The sequence below is a fragment of the Hippopotamus amphibius genome, chromosome 6 (genome assembly GCF_030028045.1).
Source record: "Hippopotamus amphibius kiboko isolate mHipAmp2 chromosome 6, mHipAmp2.hap2, whole genome shotgun sequence".
NCBI classification, from domain to species: Eukaryota; Metazoa; Chordata; class Mammalia; order Artiodactyla; family Hippopotamidae; genus Hippopotamus; species Hippopotamus amphibius.
The window spans coordinates 42,295,346-42,315,216 of record NC_080191.1 but is presented as its reverse complement, the minus strand read 5'-3'; the positions used below and the strand labels follow the sequence as shown (position 1 = coordinate 42,315,216).

Genomic DNA, 19,871 nt, shown 5'->3' with positions numbered 1-19,871 from the left:
AGTAATTTGTTGATTTCTGTTCCTCTCTAGTTGTTTTTGGGAGGGCAGGGACCTTTTACAGTCACATTTCGCATGATATCTAGCACAGTGCTTTGGACATAGACTGTCATTTAAAAAAAATAGATGAGCTGATTACAATCTTTGTTCTATCTTAAATATTGTTAATATATTATTAAGTGCTAAATATTTAAAATCTACATTTAATATTATGTATTATTAAATGTATTGTGAGTCATGTTTTATATATGATCATTGAGTTCTTGGTATGGATACTTGAATATATTCATAGATTGTGAATGGGAATGTATATCTGCTAGTCTAACAGCCTATAGTCCCTCCTTCCTCACTTTGCTATTTCTAGTGTATATTTTCTTGGAACTTCAGAAAATCATGATTTGAAGTAAAGAGAGATTTGGCAGTTGGTTTGTCTTTGGATATATAGAAATTAAAATTAGCCTTTTAGAATTGTTTGGGGGAAGTGGTAGCTAAAATGAGCCTTGTATCACTTCCAGCAGTGAATCAGTAGTATTGGACTTCTAGGACAGAATAAAGTTTCATAACAACACACCAATTTAGAAGATGAGAGTTTTTCTCTGCCTACTTGGGGGATTTGATATGTTTAAAACTAAACATGCAAGCACTTTAGAAGTCTTTTTGTTTCTGTATCCATGACATTTTGTTTTTGCTAATTTTTGTTTTGGTGTATTTCTCTTTTTTTTTTTTTTTTTGGTGTATTTCTCTTAATTGCTAAATTCCTATTCCTCCTTCCTATCTTAAAGCTCAAACGTCTTAATCCCCTCAGCTGTAGGACCATTGGGTATTCGTGCCGTGCAGTGTTCTTGATTTACGAGCTTAATCTTATTTCTTCTACTTTGTATTTTCATTTTATTTTTTTCATTGGATTGATTATTTGGTAAGATTCACAGATTTTCGTATTAGTTTTTTTTTCATTTAAACTGGTTTATGAATTCCTTGAGTGTAGCATGTACAATCTTACATTGTTTAGTTTCTGCACCTCTAGTGTTTTTTAACTATTATTTGCATATAATTGATAATCACTGAATATTATTCATAAGGCTAAGGTTTCCAGTAAATATTGAAACTGTTCAATATTCTGTGCAGAATTTAAATTTATTTGCATAGTAATGGTAAATTAGGAAGAGCATTGGCTTCCAGTAGATACTTGTTTCATCTACTGGCTGTTCTTTTATTGGAATATCTGTACATGTATCAGAATGCTTTTAGGAACAAAATTAGAATTACTGTGATGGCTGTTATATGAATTTTAAAAATCAGCTTCAAATGAACTTAACTGTGTGAAAGGAAGTGGCCAGAAGAGAATAAGATAAATAGCAGAGCATTAAAATAAACTCATACTGTAGTTAAGTTATAACTTGACTATTATAGCATTATGAATACTAACTATAGATACATGACATGTTGGGATATACCAAGATGGCTGTTTATGCTAGCCACTTTGAAATTTTCTGTTAGCATGAAAGCATAGCTTCTGTCTTTTAAAGCCCAAATTGCTAAAATTAGAATTCAAGTATTTGAATTAAAGGTGCTTCAGTTTCATAATGCACTGCTGCATTCTGATTAAAACAAGAAAAGTTAAGTTTCTTTAAGATTTTATGGTTAAAATTTTATTTCCTGAATCAGTTTCCTGTTCCCTGAAGTATTTAGTGCCTTTATTAAGAGTGTATTGCAGGGGCTTCCTAGGTGGTGCAGTGGTTGAGAATCCGCCTGCCAATGCAGGGGACACAGGTTAGATCCCTGCTGCAGGAAGATCCCACATGCCACGGAGCAACTAAGTCCGTATGCCACAACTATTGAGCCTGTGCTTTAGAGCCTGTGAACCAGAACTATTGAGCCCATGTGCTGCAACTAGTGAAGCCCATGCGCCTAGAGCCCATGCTCTGCAACAAGAGAAGCGACGGCAATGAGGAGCCTGTGCACCACAACGAAGAGTAGCCCCCACTTACCTCAACTAAAAAGAAAGCCCGCACACAGCAAAAAAGACCCAACACAGCCAAATAAATAAATAAATTTATTTTAAAAAAAAGTGTATTGCAGTGCTGAGTGTGATGCCTTGTAAACAGTGGATTTTTTTTTTTAAGCACGAAACTTTTTATTTCCTATTGTATTCTTATACTATTTCCTATTGTATTTTTATACAAATGTACATCTTTACTAACAGTGGATTTTTAATTCACCATAATTCAAATTCATATTTTTTTATCTTTGCTAGGAATTTGAACTTAGAATTCTATTTCTCAGAACATTCTCTCCAGGAAGATTTTTACAGTATCTCAAAGACTTCACTTGACTGCTTTATCCTGCAAACAACCCAAGGTAAATAATGTTTTATTAGTTTTCAGTTTTGGCTTATTTAAGAAAATGTGACTTTTGGATTCGTGATTTAGACTGAGTAAAAGTGATGTGGTCTGACGCTTTTGGGTCTTTTTGGTGGCTTGTATGAAGTTAAGCCAGATTTTAAAAGTTAGTTTTAGGGAAAAGATTCTCTCTTCTGCTTCTAGGTTTTGTGTCCACTTCTATGTCTATAAACACATCTACTTAAAGACTCAGAACACACAAAGTTATTTAAAAATAAAACAAGACAAAATAACCCTGCTTATTTAACTTATTTTCCTTTATGCATACAAGAGGAGTTCCATAACTTAGCTTTTTTCCCCTCATGTGGGTGTTAAGGTAATTAAAGTTGATAGCTTATTATGTGCTAAATGTTGCATCAATATTAAGTATATTATATGTATCAACTCATTTAATCCTCACTATAACTCTGAGGAAAGTACTGTCTTTATTTCTTAACTTACTTGGAATTAACAGTGAGAAGACAAAGCTGGTATTTGTCTCTTTGAAGATAGTTATGTTTTATTTTGAAATAAATATTTGACACCCCTTGAATTTGCCATTTATGTGGTTTTTTTTGGTAAGGAAGTATGCAGACATTATCATTGCCTCCTCTATAATTCAACTTATCTTAGTACTTTAAAATACTATTTCATACTACTGAGCAGAGTCTAGGTAGGTCAAATAAGTGCCTTAAAACATTTTGATGGTAGGAGAAATGGCTTAAATATATGGCAGTTGCAGGCCATTAAGAAAGTTTAGTGAGTCAATTTTTCTTTTTTTTTTGTGAGTCGATTTTTATGGAAAAAATTACTTGTTTTATGTAAGTTGGTGGAAATTTGAAAATAGTTGTAGCAGGAATAGACTTGGGAGGCATATGTATATGTTTAACTTTGTGAAGAGTAGATTTTATAAATCAGTTAGTCCTGTTACTGGTTTCTGTGAGGTCCGATTATTGCATTAGATACTAGGTACTGTTTAGAAAAGTTAGAATGCTGGTGCCTAAGTTCTCTTTTTCTAGTAGTTCTAGTATCTCTTTCTTGCAGCAGTCTCTTCAGTTTCTTCATCTTTTATCCTTTTTCATCTTCTCACCAGAAAACTACAGGGTGAACTAGGCATTGTCACATAAGTCCATTTTTATTCTGCAGTTGTGACTGTTGAAAGCAGAGCCATGTCTCCAGCTGTTTAGAGGCTTAGTGACCTTTATTCTACTAGGAGACTCTCCATCACCATTCCAAGCAGTATTGTATATGTGGAGTGGTCAGTTTAGTCGCATTTCAAGGCCATAAAGTACTTATGATGACAGTCGGGTAGGTTTATATTCTCCTTTTTTTTTTTTTTTTTTTTTAGTATTATACCACTTGTATTTTCTTTTTTTTTCAGGTTTATTATCTGTAATACTCTGATGTGTTTTATTTTTTTTACAGGAGAGGTAGGCATTTGTATTGGGCATGGAATAACATCTAACATACTGCTGCAGTCTGATATCATTGCTCTTTCTGGCTTCTGCAGCTGCTGCCTTTTTGGATTGAGGCACATAGGTGGGGCAGTCCATAGAAATCTTCTGTTGTGTCTTCAATATACAGTACCTGTCATGCAGGTGAAAATACAGTTTTAGTTAGGGATAATTGACTGCGCTGGCACTCATTTGAATAATGATGAGTAATATCCTTTGAGAAACTTATGTCTTATAAATTCAATTAGTATCTGAAAATAAGTTAAATAATTGAAACTTTTTCACTTGTGATTTTAACCTTTTTTGCTCTCTCATTTGACTAGGAGAAAAGAAATGGGTCGCTCCAATTCTAGATCACATTCTTCAAGATCAAAGTCTAGATCACAGTCTAGTTCTCGATCAAGATCAAGATCACACTCAAGGAAGAAGAGATACAGGTGAATTACTGTGCTTTTAATTCTTTAAATAATAATAATCATATCAGTTAATACTTCTGGAGTGCTTACACAGACAGAGTGCTAAATTCATTAACGTGTTTTATTCTCAAAAGAACCCTGTGAATGGATCTGTTGTTATCCTTGTTTTAGAGTTAGTTCACTGGGAATCTTGGGGAACATATTTCCTGCATATAAGGGGAAGTTGCTATAATTTTGAGATGAATTGGATAACTCAGAATTATTTCGCAGTAAACAGTCTTTGCATACTAGTTTATAGTTTCTCATTTCTGACTCTGAGGTCTCAATAGGTTTATTCTTTTGTTTAAAAATGATTAACTCTGGTTGTCTTTCTTTAAATAGTAATACATACTTAGCATAGAAAATAGAGATCACAAGTTGAAAATTAAAGTGACCACAATCTCGTTACGAATTAATACTAGTTTATGATTTTTCTGTACTAGTTTTCTAGGCCTAACTTTTTATTATGGGTGTGTTTAGCCAGTGGTATTTCACTGCTATCACTTTAAGTGCCTGCATAAATGTACTGTAATTTGTTAGCGTGTCCTATTTTTGGATGTCAGTTTTTTCCCCTGTTTTCTGTGCCTTCATTCCTAAGTCCTTTATTTTCTCTGTGTTTACCTTAGAATTGAGATTTTCTTCATTGAAAACAGTAAACTGTAAATGAGGGCTTTTTAAAAAAAAATACATTTTTGGCTTTGATTATTTATGTTATATTCAACCAGAAGTATTTAAGATTGTAGGATGAAATAGTTTATTTTTCTTGCATTGATATTTATTTCATTTTTAGTTCTAGGTCTCGTTCAAGGACATATTCAAGATCTCGTAGTAGAGATCGCATTTATTCTAGAGATTATCGCCGAGATTACAGAAATAATAGAGGAATGAGACGACCTTATGGGTACAGAGGAAGGGGTAGAGGGTACTATCAAGGAGGAGGAGGTAGATATCATCGAGGTGGATATAGACCTGTTTGGAATAGAAGACACTCTAGGAGTCCTAGACGAGGTCGTTCACGTTCCAGGAGTCCAAAAAGAAGATCCGTTTCTTCTCAAAGATCCCGAAGCAGATCTCGCCGATCATATAGATCATCTAGGTCTCCAAGATCATCCTCTTCTCGTTCTTCATCCCCCTATAGCAAGTCTCCTGTCTCTAAAAGACGAGGGTCTCAGGAAAAACAAACCAAAAAAGCTGAAGGGGAGCCCCAAGAAGAGAGTCCTTTGAAAAATAAATCACAGGAGGAACCAAAAGATACATTTGAACATGATCCATCTGAATCTATTGATGAGTTTAATAAATCATCAGCCACATCTGGTGATATTTGGCCTGGCCTTTCAGCTTATGATAATAGTCCCAGATCACCCCATAGTCCTTCACCAATTGCTACACCACCTAGTCAGAGTTCATCTTGCTCTGATGCCCCCATGCTCAGTACAGTACATTCTGCAAAAAACACACCTTCTCAACATTCACATTCCATTCAGCATAGTCCTGAGAGATCTGGGTCTGGTTCTGTTGGAAATGGATCTAGTAGATACAGTCCTTCTCAGAATAGTCCAATTCATCACATCCCTTCACGAAGAAGCCCTGCAAAGACAATCACACCACAGAATGCTCCAAGAGATGAGGCTAGGGGACGTTCCTCATTTTATCCTGATGGTGGAGATCAGGAAACTGCAAAGACAGGGAAATTCTTAAAAAGGTAAGAGTCAAGAGAGTTTAGGATTTTAAGATTTAAAGTTGCATTGTGATGTGTGTTTAGCTATTTTGACTCCTGACTTCTTTATAATTCCAAGTTGTTTTCACTTATGTCTTGTTAACTTTGGACGTGAAGTGTTCTAATAAATGTTTATGAAGCTAATTCATATTCCTTTTCGTTTTATCCATTTTTTAGTCAGTCCAGAATGGAGAATGTAAATGAGAAATTGAGTAGCATAAAGCATAGCCAATGGTTAACATTAGTTTACAGTTGTAAAAACAGTAAAAACTTAGACTAATTTTGTAAATGTTAAAGCATTGAAAGCTTATTTTGTTCTTTTTACTGTTATAATGTGATCTACATGAGTAATGCAGTTATGTTACATGTTCTTCTGTGGTATTATAAACAGTCCAGCTGCCAATTTTTAATAAATCTGCCTGACTGTAGAAAAGATAAGAAGTGATATTTCTTACTGACTCTAGTAAACATTTCAAAGAGATATTTGGTTTAAATTCTAATCTCAAGCAGTGCTAAAGGTTACTAAAAAGGTTATTGAAATTACGTTGCTAAGGTAGTATGGTTGATTTGTGAGTGAGGATATACAGCAAGCATGCTGTTTATGGTTTAGTGCTATACAATCTAAAGTAATTTTTTTTTAATTGAACTGATACATAGTTTCTAGTTAATATTGTCAGAAATTATCATTTTCTACTCTAAAGTATATATGAACTATTTTGTGATTTAGGTAGAATATTAAATATCTAATATTAACTACATTGAAATCCACTCTTTTGAACTTATTTATATTAGTAGAAAGTGAAATAGTCTGAAATTTTGAGTATAATCATAAGTGGAATTTTAAAAGATAAGAATATTATTTATTAGTTCTTAGCCTCAAAAATTAAGCTATTTTTGGGTTTGTTAGTGCAGAATTGTGGACTATAAATTGGACAGGTTTCTGAGAATAGCTTTACCTTTTTTAAACTTTAGGAAGTCTAATATGTAAATTTATTTAAAAACTCGGTACATAAGCTATATGGATGCTTTTAATGCTTTTTAAAAGTGGAATCTGAAAAAGCACTTTTCTGTAGGGTGTTTTTTTCCCTCTTATTTCTGGTCCTGTGATATTGGGAAGCACAATTAAATATGCAGGTGATCCACAGTGAATGCAATCCAGAGTTACCATCCTCTTCTTTGCTTATTCACAGGTTCACAGATGAAGAGTCTAGAGTATTCCTGCTTGACAGGGGTAATACCAGGGATAAAGAGGCTCCAAAGGAGAAAGGATCAGAGAAAGGGAGGGCAGAGGGAGAATGGGAAGATCAGGAAGCTCTAGATTACTTCAGTGACAAAGAGTCTGGAAAACAAAAGTTTAATGATTCTGAAGGGGATGACACAGAGGAGACAGAGGATTATAGACAGTTCAGGAAGTCGGTTCTTGCAGATCAGGGTAAAAATTTTGCTACCACGTCTCACCGGAATACTGAGGAGGAAGGACCCAAGTACAAGTCCAAAGTTTCATTGAAAGGCAATAGAGAAAGTGATGGATTTAGAGAAGAAAAAAATTACAAACTTAAAGAGACTGGATATGTAGTGGAAAGGCCTAGCACTACAAAAGATAAGCACAAGGAAGACGACAAAAATTCTGAGAGAATAACAGTAAAGAAAGAAACTCAGTCACCTGAGCAGGTAAAGTCTGAAAAGCTCAAAGACCTCTTTGATTACAGTCCCCCTCTACACAAGAATCTGGATGCACGAGAAAAGTCTACCTTCAGAGAGGAGAGCCCACTTAGGATCAAAATGATAGCCAGTGATTCTCATCGTCCTGAAGTCAAACTCAAAATGGCACCTGTTCCTCTTGATGATTCTAACAGGTAATCCACATTAATATCCAATAAATAATCTCTGGGTGGTTAGTTAGTAATCCAGTTAATTGTCTTATTTTCTGAACATACTTCTCATTTTCATATTCAAACCAATGGTGTATTTTGTTTGTATGTGTCTGTTTGTTACCTATGCTCCAGACCTGCTTCCTTGACTAAAGACAGGCTACTTGCTAGTACACTTGTCCATTCTGTCAAGAAGGAACAAGAATTCCGATCCATCTTTGACCACATTAAGTTGCCACAGGCCAGCAAAAGCACTTCAGAGTCATTTATTCAACACATTGTGTCCTTGGTTCATCATGTTAAAGGTATGGTTAGTATGTTTAGTATTGTGAATTAAATTTCTCTTACAAGTAAAGAAATGAACAGCTATGCGTAGTGATTAATGCTTCCCAGGGCTGGCAAGTATATGTAGACTCTATTAAATTTTTGGAAAAATAGCACTTAATGAAAGAGGTATCAGTCTTGTTAACTTTAAAACCTATTTAATAAAGTGACTTAATATTTAATAAAAAGTGATTGAAATGCTAAATAGAATTAAAACATACCCTAAAAATCTGTATCATGATAAAATGTGGCGTAGATTTATAGAATGCTAAAAGTTTTTTTGAAATGTGCCATGATACTGTATTTGAAGTGAAGAGTGCTTACAGATTATCTTTGATTGCATGCATGTGATTTGTATTAATGTACTCTTGGCATAGATTTATAACAGAGTGGGGCAGTAGTGTTACTATTATTTATTAAGAATTTCCTTTTAACTTTTAAAGAAACCTGAAACCAGTGGAAAAAACAGTATTAATTTCCTGTGTCAATTTTGTATTACTTAATTTGTTGTAATATTTGACTTTTTTATATGATAAATCAGAAAAAACTTTATTAGGATTTTTAAAGAGGAAAAAAATTCAAGAAATTTAAAAGTATGTTGGATAAATAGTCGTTCTGTGAATAGTGAATATTTAGGGTAGTAATTATGACATTTCTTTAGATCCTAGAGATGATAAGGGTGTTCATTTTAACTGAAGTAGTGATGTTCTGTTTTCACCAGTATGTAATTTTAGTTTCAGAGTTACTAATAATTTACAAAGATTTTAGCATGTAACTTTTTGGGCAAATGGATCTTGTTTTTATTACTTTGTTTTTGTGTTTGAAAGGCAGTTTACTTTGAAATAAATTCTTACCCAGGAATCTCCATGGCTGTTGCTCTGAAAAGCCGTTTTTTTGAAAAGTTTGTCTTTGGACATGAGAAGAACTCATAAAAGCTGAAACGTGTCATTAGCAAATTCTTTACACACTTAGTATTTCAAAACAGTGAATAGTTAATGAATTTCTTTTTGACTGTAATTGTTCAAACATAGTAAGAGTTTTGTTATTTGGCTATAACTAGGTTTGTGAACCAGTTTATGACCATATTACTGTGGTGCATAGAATATGAAACATTAACATTTTTCCTTTTTTCACCTTTTTTTGATCTGTCTCCATCTTTTACAATTTGTTGCTGAATTTTGAGATCAGATTTTGATAAAATTTTTCCTTTTTCGTTTTTTTTCTTTTTTTTTTTTCAAAAAGAACTGTAGTTATGTTTCATTATTGGTATTGTGCAACCGCTCTGAACAGCTCTTACTTAATACAGAGCTGAAAATGCCCAGTGATGTTTTCTTTTTCATTGTAACTAGGTCCTGGAATATGTTTTGAAATGGCAAATCCATGTTTCAAAGTAAAATAGCTGTTGAAAGATACAGGCAAAGTTGAATCTTCTGTCTTCCTGGCAAAAATGGCATAAAAACTGAGTTACTAGCTCAAATTCCTGGGTTTCATGGAATTATGATTGAGGCACTACCCTTGTAGTGGCCGTTTCAAGTTTTAATGATTGGTTATGAGACATGTTCTGGATATTGGGCGGTAAGTTGACAACAGATGTATGTTGACCTGTTAAGCAGATAGCTTGCTTCGTAATGTAACATTTCATGACCTTATACGTCTTTCTATATTACATTTACAGCATATCTTGAAATGGTTTAAAAACTAATCAGTATTGATATTACTAATTTTAAAATTGTTAGAAGAAAGACAAGACAGTAATATCAAATGTGCTGTCAGGTTTGCCAAGTTGCCAGACTTTTGGAGTAATTAGTGAGTGTTAATTGATTTGAAAAATATTTTTCCAATTGAAATGGCAGTATTCAGTTTTTCTTAAATCCAGTTTTTGTTGTCAACATAGTTCTTGCTGAAATAATTTTATTAGCTTACTAAAACTAGCTGTGTAGTTATTTTAGTATTTTTTGTTTTCTGCAAATGATTACTTGAAGTTAACTTCATTGGTTCATATTGGCAAGGCTTAAGGACATTCACGTATTATTGTTTTTGTTCTGTTTGAGGAGGTGTAGTGCATTATTGAAATGGAATTAGAGACTCTCAGTTTAATATTTTATTGTTCTTGGATTATATATAATATTGAGAGGGACCTGTGAGGAACTTTGCGTCAGTTACCTGTTGAGGTACAAGAATTTAAAAGGGACAGGATAGGAGTTCTTTGTAACACTTGGTTCTCTTCTGCTAGGTTTCTCGAGTATTTTTATTTTCTTTCCACCTGCTATATGCCCTTCTGTCACAAGCGAAAATCCCTCTTAAAGTAAAGATAACTAACTGGGCAGTGTTTCTCCTAAATCAACAGAGCAATACTTCAAATCAGCTGCAGTGACCCTAAACGAGAGGTTCACTTCGTATCAGAAAGCCACTGAAGAACATAGTGCCCGGCAAAAGAGCCCTGAGATACACAGGTATGTATACTGGGCATGTAAAAATGTTACTTTGATAGGAAGACACTATTTAAACAAGTTTATGTTAGAACTATAGACAAGATACGTGGAACTACATGAATATCATGACACAAATGAACTTTGATTTATACCTTGATTAATTATATTTCCAGTCTTTAAAAAGTTTGTAATTTGCTGTTTCTTCTTATTTTTCAGTTTTATTTGGTTTAAACTGGTTTTTAGAACTTAAAATACTAATTCTTATCACTCCCCAGTATGGAATTAAATAGTTACCACAGTTGTCTTTTGGGAGGGGGTTGGATGCCTAGAGTAAGTAACCCTTGCATTTGATTTACTTCCAGTAAGTTTGTAGAACAGAAATACTTGGTGAGAGGTAGAATTGTTTTTCATGAAAGGATCGAGAACGTTGAAGTCAGGTGGCTATGTTCAAGTCTTTGCTCTCTCACTTAATTGCATTGTGAGAAAAAAGTTATTTGATCTCTGAACATTAGGTTTTTCCATTTACAAACGAATAACAATGCCTGTTTTGCAGGGTGGTGGTGACAATTAGTATTGATTATTAAGTAATTCAGTGCTTAATACATAGCAGGTATGGTTTTGGTGGTCACTGCTGAAAGGCATTGAGAAGATGCAGCTGACACTAGCTTGAAAAGGCAAGGAGAGGCACAGAATAAAACTAAAGATCTATTGGATATGTAGAAATATTGGAGATGCTTAAGAACATATCCTATTTTTGTGTTCATTGATATTGATGTGTTATAATTGTATGATGATTGACACTTAAAATGATAATATTCAGTTTAATCAAAACATGTTTTTCCTTTTTTGATGGTTAAAGTAAGTTTGATATCTTAAAAGCTCAGGCTTCATTTATGACCGTAGGTACAAAATTAACCACACTCTGGTTATATTAAAACTACTGTTGACCACACAGCCAGAGTGTGGATAATTTTTGACTCACTCTCATATATAAAAATAATTTGGTTGAAGCATTTTAATTCATTTTTAGTAGTTTTTATTTCTTAATTATCTATTTGGAATTAGATTAATAATCTTGCTATGCCAAGTTAGTCAACTGGGAGAGAAACAACTGTCTAGTATTTCCTTTACAAAAATGGACAATTTTAGGAATTTGTGGAACCATAAAGTTAATGTGGCTACAAATAGACTTTATTTTATATTAAGGAGAATTGACATCTCTCCAAGTGCCCTGAGGAAGCATACCCGTTTAGCAGGGGAAGAGAGAGTTTTTAAAGAAGAAAATCAAAAGGTATGTTTTGAATGGACCTTTTTTTTTCCATGTTAACTTCAGCTTAGTTAATGATATTGTACTAATGAGCATGGTTTGTCTAGGCAGAATGTTTATGGATGTCATCTATTTGTAACTTGTAAACAGCATTTTCTATATACATATATTTATAGTAGTGTATATGGTGTTTCTTCCTAGAAGAAATTAAGCTGACAGTGTACTATATATGTAAGTTAAATCAAGAAGAATTTTTTAAAATGCTAATGAAAAGAAGAAACTAGTTCTAATAAAAGGGCAAAGAATCAATGAGTAGAGAAAGGAAAATTATAAAAGCAAAGATGCAAATTATATTAGGGTATCTGTTAGAGGTGAAATGGATGAACTAGAATAAATATTCCTTGATTTATGTTGCCTAAATTAATATCTCTAGGTTCTTCACAGAGAACAAGAAGTAATCTCCATGCTACTGGGCATTTTTGATCTGGACTAAGTAATGAGCATTCTAAGAACTGGTTTACAAATGAATATTTGGAACAAAAACTGTGTCACTATTGGAATATTTGTGGATTGGGGGGAAGAATGCTTTTAAACTTGAGAAAGGAGTCTGTGACTGACTGGTGTGGGGTTGGGGGATTCTCTGAGAATGGAATTCAATCCTTAAGGGACTCCAATTAATTGCTAATTCGAAGTTAACGTTTTCTAGGTAGATAAGTCTATATGACAGGTTGAAAAAATCTGTTTGAAATGTGAGGTTAAAAGGGGGCAACTGTCCTGTGATGAACCGCTTGGTTCCAATTATAGCCATCACCGAGGACAATCTTTGATATTAAGAAAGTAATTAGCTTCTTGGACATTGGTTTTCTAATAAGAAAAGTGAGAATACATCTGTTTTGCAGAGTTGAATAATTGGGATGTTATGAAAACATTGGCACTTATATTACTAGAAGCTGTTATTAATGGTTGTAGTATATAACCTTTTTAATTAGGCATGCTATTAATTTATTAGATAAGAAATTTAGAGCTTAGAAAGAGAGTGGTTTCTTTTCATGGGGCACATTAATCTTGGAAAAACAGATTCTGAGAAGTGAATGCTAATTTTGGCTTTTATTTTCAGTACCTTGGGTTCAGTGTTGGTTAATTTTATTTTGCCCACAATTTAGTTTATTCTTGTACTCTGACAGTGAGTGTCTTCCTTCTTCATTACACAGACCAGATTTTGCTCTGGAGGAGAGAAAATAGAGATAACTAATGGAGGGACAAGGAGGATATGACATTGCTTTTTATCCTTTATCTCCCTATCTGAATGAACAATTACCATATATGTAGTACTGTGCAGTTTATGTATATATGTGTGTGTGTGTGTATAGTTTGTCATTTACAAAATACTTTCACTTATATTACCTAATGTTGCTTGTGAACTTGCTGATAACATATTATTAGGTGAATAGGAAGGTTTTTGCTCTTGATTAGATTTTTCTTGTTACCATGAGAGCAAATAGGTGAGTAGTTGATATCATCTGGAGATATATTTATACTTTCAGTTTTGTGAATGTTTATGACCATTATAGCTAGACTTCCCAGAGGAAATACTTCTTATTATTGAATATTAGCAAGGATGTCCACATTGCTTAGCATCTTACTGATGTATAATTTTTCTTCATTCCTAGATGCCTCTTTCCATCTTCCTAAATTATATAGTATTTGAAAAAAGCAATGGAACAAGAAGGAGGTGAATTGTGACCCAGTTAAACTAATGTCCGTTGCAATACCTGAATTGAGAAAGGGCAGTATATGGCCCAGATACTGAGTACAGGATTGGGAATAATATCTTTCTGGCTTTGTTTCTACCCTGTTCAACCTCAGTTGGTTTCATTAATCATATTACACTTGCATGTTATAGAAATTCCAGAATACTTAACTTTTGAAGTGGTTTTTATTGGGTTGGTCAACTTATTTGGGAAGAACTTGATGATAATGAGGCTTAAATAATGAGAACCATTACTTTAGGATCCTTTAACTTCATAGGCAGATGGCTACACCCACAACTCGGTATAACCTCTATCATTGTTAAACTGTATAAAAAACCATTTCGAAGGATGATGGATAGTAATTAATGAGGATGTGCTGAGAGAAAAATAATTACATCATTTTACTGTATGAAAGTTTATTATGGATTGCTTTGAACAAAAAACTGATGTTTTCAGGATAATTAGCTTTTAATAACTTCCACAGTCCCATTGTATTTGTGTACACAAATGTTTAGTGAAAACATCAGGTGTGTTTTTAAACGAAAAGTATGGAAGTAGTATATTATGATTCATTCTTTCCTGATACTAAAATTCCAGCTTAAAAATTGGCATAAAATTTGGTCGTGTGTGTGTGTGTATATTTTTTTCTCTATACTTTCCCTAAAATCTGTATTTTACATTTGTCTTTTATAGGGAGATAAAAAATTAAGGTGTGATTCTGCTGATCTTCGGCATGACATTGATCGTCGGAGAAAAGAAAGAAGTAAAGAGCGGGGGGATTCCAAGGGCTCCAGGGAATCCAGTGGATCAAGAAAGCAGGAAAAAACTCCAAAAGATTACAAAGAATACAAATCTTACAAAGAAGACAGGTAATTGTTAAAATTGTCTGAGTTAGGTTTTAGCTTCTAATTAGCCTTTAATAATTGTCAGCTTAATTGCTTTCAATTTTGACTGTGTAATCGAATGTTTAAATTTAAACAATTAAAATTATTTGTTTTACAGCAAAAATATATTTGTCTTTTACACGGCTTATGGTGGATGAGGACAAAAACTTTGGAATAGCAAGCTAACACTGAAAAAAAAAATGACAAATTAATGTGTCCTATTATCCAGGCTACATCAGGAGGTTGGACTTCAATGCAGTGCATTTCTAGAAACAGTTTGTGTAAGAACTTTGGTTCGTTATGCTTGATTCCGCACTTTTTCAACTCATAACACCCAGAGTACAAGAATTTTAAACTGATGTCTAGTGGTTTAACATGGGAGAGATTGGGGGGGGAGGAAGGACTAGTTTCTATGAATTAGCAATGTGTATTAGTCTTTCAAAGTAATGTTTCCATGGATACTGTTAGAAGTGGTAAGAGTTATCGCAGGTATGACCTTTTCGGGTGTTGCATTAGAATCATGTAAAATTGATCATCATAGAGTCAAATAAATAATAGGAATACTAAGTATCATAGATAATCGTTTTTCTTGCTATTCATTAGGTAAATGGTGGATTTTACTTGTGTTTTTTAATTTATGAGTGGTATTTGTAATGTCATATGCTTTTTATTTCAATAATGGAGTTATGGCCTAAACCATATCAACTGTTCTCACCCAGGGTGTACAAACTGCAGTCATTTTGCAACATGGCCTTAAGAACATTCTTACTTTTTCCTACTCTTCTCTTCCTTTCCTTAAAATAAAAACAAAATCATTTAAAAATATTGAAGAACTGAACCTGATTCTTGAAGTTTCCAGACTGCTAGTTTCTAACTGGCAGGTCATAGCATGTTTTTCAGTAGTGATGTAAAACAAATACTGAAGGAGAGTGGAAACAGACTTTGTCAAAGTTTAACACCCAATCATTTTAGTTGCATAATAATTTTAATAGGGGATAGTTTTTTTGACTTGAAAAATATCCCTCTTATTATAAGGTTCAACAGGGTCTTTATCTTTTTAAAAAATAGCACATTTTTTTGTTTATTTATTTTGCAGTAAACATAAAAGTAGAGAGCAAGATCATTCTCGATCTTCATCCTCTTCAGCATCACCTTCTTCTCCCAGTTCTCGAGAAGAAAAGGAGAGTAAGAAGGAAAGAGAAGAAGAATTTAAAACTCACCATGAACTGAAAGAATACTCAGGCTTTGGAGGAGTTAGCCGACCACGAGGAACCTTTGTAAGTAATAAAATTATCTTTGATCATTTGAAAGAACTTTACCTTAGAGCACAATATATGAGGAAAGTAAAATATATGATTTAGACATTCTGTTGTGTGAGTCATTCCTATAGTCTTGAAAAATAAAATGGTATTTGATGTATCTTCATTAAGAAATGTCATTTAGGGGCAGTGAGGAGGGGCTGGAGCTGGGATGACGCTTTTTTTGTATATATTGTGAACAATAAGCGTTTTTGCTTGATTAAAAAAAAGAAAATGCCATTTTGAGGTTTAGAAGCATCTGTGTAAACTAGGTATTTTCTTAGCTTTGGAATCAATAACTATACATAGTGCTTAGAGAGCCAAGAGTCAAGGAAAGTTAATGATTGAGATCCATTTCTTTAATCACTTAGTTTTTGAAAAAAATATCTTGAAACAAAAAAATCCACATGTTCATTTTCGTATTGACAGCTATTTTCATTTTTGCCTGTTTTCTTCAAGTTCTTGTTTATACGTGTATCGATCATAGAAATAACTTTTTATTCTACATAGTATATATATTATTCCCATGTTTCTATAAATTTGTTATAATTGTTAATTTAATGACTTCATAGTAGTGCATCTTTTTGACTCTTTAATTTCTAGATTCAGATTCCTACCTTGAGCAGATATCCAATTGGTTATCAGTAGGGTTCATTAATTAGATCATTTGTGAAAGAGAAGAGCTTTGCCTATTTGGGGATGGGTGTAATTGAACACTTGGGACTCCTATGTAATTCAAGGGAATTAGACAACTCTTTTTGGCTAGTAAAAGGGAAAAGAACCAACTTGATTATTTTTAAAAATTTTAGTTCAGGCCATGAAAGTGCAGTATTCTGACACTTAGGTTGACTGTGCATTTCTTCTTAACCTACTCAGCTTTCAGTAGGCAGAATTTTTTGCCTCCTTACTGGTATAAAGTAGCCACCCTTTCCAGCCTCACTGGCTGTGTAGTTGAGATTTAGGAAAGAAATTAGGGAATGTTTGCTGTTACTGCAGTAAAATTAGAGTTTGCATGTAACTTAATACCTTTTGATTTCATTACTAAACAACTTTGTTAATGTTAATCAGTTTCGAATTAGAGGCAGAGGAAGAGCCAGAGGAGTTTTTGCTGGGACAAATACTGGTCCAAACAACTCAAATACTACTTTTCAAAAGAGACCGAAGGAAGAGGAATGGGATCCAGAATATACCCCAAAGAGCAAGAAGTACTTCTTGGTGGGTGTTAGAAATCTCTGTTTATTTGGTTTGCATTAATTTTCAAAGCATACTGGGTGAATACATTTGAGTACAGGTATCCACTACTGTGAGAAGATTTCACCATAATATAGGAAACTTTTAAAATAAATCATTACCCAGATGATTTGAAGTTTTGAAAACGTGGGTCCCTTTAATCCTGTTTATACTTTATTGCTATCATCTATGGGCTGATCAGGGTAAAGTAAAAATATACCTGATTTGATAGCCACATTCACAGAATATTGTTTCATATCTGTCTATAAGATGGTGAAAGTTGTAGAAACTTCTAATTAAGATTTACCTTTCATCATCACAGGTGTTTAATTGAAAGACAAGGAGAATTCTTTCACAGTACATGTAATTAAGGGTCTCAGGAGGCTCACTTTTATTGGAGTGAAAGGAAGATGAAAAATTACGTTATGGAAAAGTTGCTAGATACACACTAATTTGGTGCTTCCTTGTGATGCTCTTCTCTCTGAAATAGTTTTATAAGGGATGAAGCTAGAGGAGGTGGGTCCTGAAAGATTCTCTAGGTAACGATGGAAATTTTCTGCACTTTGGCATGGGGGAAGAGGGTTCATCTTGCATTATAGAAACTTAAGAAAATAACAAAAACTATTACCAGAGTACTTATTTTTGTCATAGCTTCTCAGGGAAGTCATGTTTTAGAGACTATTTCTGAAGACCAGTTATTTTTTTGAAGCAGAGGGGAAAATAGTACTGGATTTTATAGAAATGTGACTTTCATTTGGCTTTTCATGAATATATTTGAATAAACCTGAATGTCCATGCCATCTGCTAAATTAGAGTATCGAGCAGTATTCTGAAGTAGATCTATATTTTGTTTGAAGAATGGGCATTGTAGTTTCAAAAATTAATTTCCATTTGCCTCTTTTTGGGGTGCTTTAATGACCAAGAGTCTGAAAAAGTTAAATAAATTTTTACAGAGTGCGTTATGCATAATATTTGTACAGCATATGCTCCTGTGAAAAATTTTTGTTTGCGTTGACAGTCTGGAAAGTGAAAGGCATTTTATTCAGTTACAGAAAAGTTTAAAAGATCTATCTCCTTTTTGATTTCAGAATTTATGAATTAATAGATTGCTGTTTATGCTGTGGATGGAAAGATAAATAGAATTTCAATTCTTGACTTAAGAGGCTAGTAATGGAGAGCATTCTAAATACATATGGTAGATTTCCTCCCTAGGAGGAAATGGTGGATTATTGCAAAGGAGATAATGATTAAGAGAGACGTCCTAGAGGAATTTGGATTGAATCTGAGCTTAAAAGATGAGCAGGTATACTGTAAGAAAGCAAGAGTGAAACATCCTGATATAGAGAACTCTGGTACTCAGATGGCTGGATGATTGGTGTAAGTTTGGGAAAATAAAGAAAAAGCAGGAGCCAAATTGTGGAAGGCCATAATACTATAATAAATTTGGATGCTAAGCAGAGTTTGGAAAAGCATGGTTGTAACAAACAGATCTGAGAAATAACTGTCTGAACTATAAGGGGCTAGATTTGAGAAAAGTTAAGAAGGTAACATTTATGAAGGCTTTAGGGACCACTAGTTGGGTGTTGATAGTGAGAACAAGGAATCTCTCAAAGATAGGGAATAAAGGGGAAAGCAGCTTATTTGAGGTGAAGATTAAGTTCCGTTATTGAAGTGCCCAGGAGAAATTAAGTGGAAATGTACAATAGGTAGTTGCTAATGCAGATCTAGAGAGAAAAAAAATCTAGGGGCCATCATACAAAGCCACAGTAAGATCACCCAGTCAGAAGAGAGGAGATCAAAAGGGCAGCCTTTTGAAAATGGGTTGAAGAGTGAGTGACTGAAAAAATGCCAGATGAGTAGAACAAATATGAAAGACAAAGAGTTAAGAGGGAAATGAGAGGTGAACAAGTAGATAGTAATTGTTTAGCACTTTTAAATTTTACAAATATTTAATTTAGGCCAGACCTTCATTTTTCTATGGCGTTCTTTCAATCTCCAATATTATAGCTTTTGCCTTAAATTGGGACATAATTTTTGATTAGCATATAATTAGGCATTAGTTATGCTAATCAAGAAGAGTGTTATGTAACATTTTATATGTTGCTATTCTGGGCTGTAGTTTAAAATCTTCATTTCTATCTAAGACATACATGTGTGTTTGTTACAGAATAATGGTCACTAGAAGTAAACTTAACACATCAAATTTTTTTCTTATAAATCAGTTTCCAAAATTAATTATTTTGGTTCTTAATTAGTGAGCCATTGGAGTGACAAATTTGATTTTTACATGGGTATTTAAATTTAAAATATTTTGCATAGTCTGAATAGGTACTTGGCTTTTCAGACAGCTAGTGTTGAGAATAGAAATAAAAAAAATTTTAATTGGTAGTAAATGAAGTTGAAAACTATAGATTCTCCTAGGTTTTTGTTTTTGTCTTTGTTTTGTTTTTGTTTGGTTTTTTTTTTGTTTGGTTTTTTTTTTTGTTGTTTTTTCAGGATAATTGACAAACATGGAAATTTTGTCCATAGTAAGGAAATATTTAATACTTAGTAATACTAATGGATAACATTTATTGAGCATATGTGCTATGCTAGGCACCATTCTAAGTGTTTTACATATATTATTTTCATGCTTATGAAGTCCTTTGGAGGTAGGGCCATTATTCCACTTGTATAGATGAAAAAGACAGAGGTACAGAGATTGAGCAGCTTGACCAAAGGTACATGGCCCGGAGGGTTGGGGTCAGAAGTTGAACCCATCCCTTGAACTCTAGAAAGTTCTTAAAGTATCATTTTTCCTCTAGTACTGAGTA

At 33.5% G+C, this 19,871-nt stretch overlaps 1 protein-coding gene across 6 annotated transcripts in view; it reads left to right on the top strand.

The window, feature by feature from the left end:
- Positions 1-19,871, top strand: part of BCLAF1 (BCL2 associated transcription factor 1) — a 29,568-nt gene that overhangs the window by 4,031 nt on the left and 5,666 nt on the right. For 2 of the 6 annotated variants that reach the window (XM_057738551.1, XM_057738552.1), the window contains exons 2-11: positions 2,252-2,355; positions 4,153-4,266; positions 5,075-5,986; positions 7,192-7,857; positions 8,008-8,177; positions 10,544-10,649; positions 11,835-11,919; positions 14,340-14,515; positions 15,627-15,807; positions 16,897-17,043. In XM_057738551.1, coding sequence (XP_057594534.1) covers positions 4,163-4,266; positions 5,075-5,986; positions 7,192-7,857; positions 8,008-8,177; positions 10,544-10,649; positions 11,835-11,919; positions 14,340-14,515; positions 15,627-15,807; positions 16,897-17,043 — 2,547 coding nt within the window. In that variant the 5' untranslated portion in view covers positions 2,252-2,355; positions 4,153-4,162. Of the gene's footprint in view, positions 1-2,251; positions 2,356-4,152; positions 4,267-5,074; positions 5,987-7,191; positions 7,858-8,007; positions 8,178-10,543; positions 10,650-11,834; positions 11,920-14,339; positions 14,516-14,648; positions 14,812-15,626; positions 15,808-16,896; positions 17,044-19,871 lie in introns of those variants that run through there. The other 4 variants (XR_009054270.1, XM_057738554.1, XM_057738555.1 and 1 more) reach the window with 4 other exon arrangements.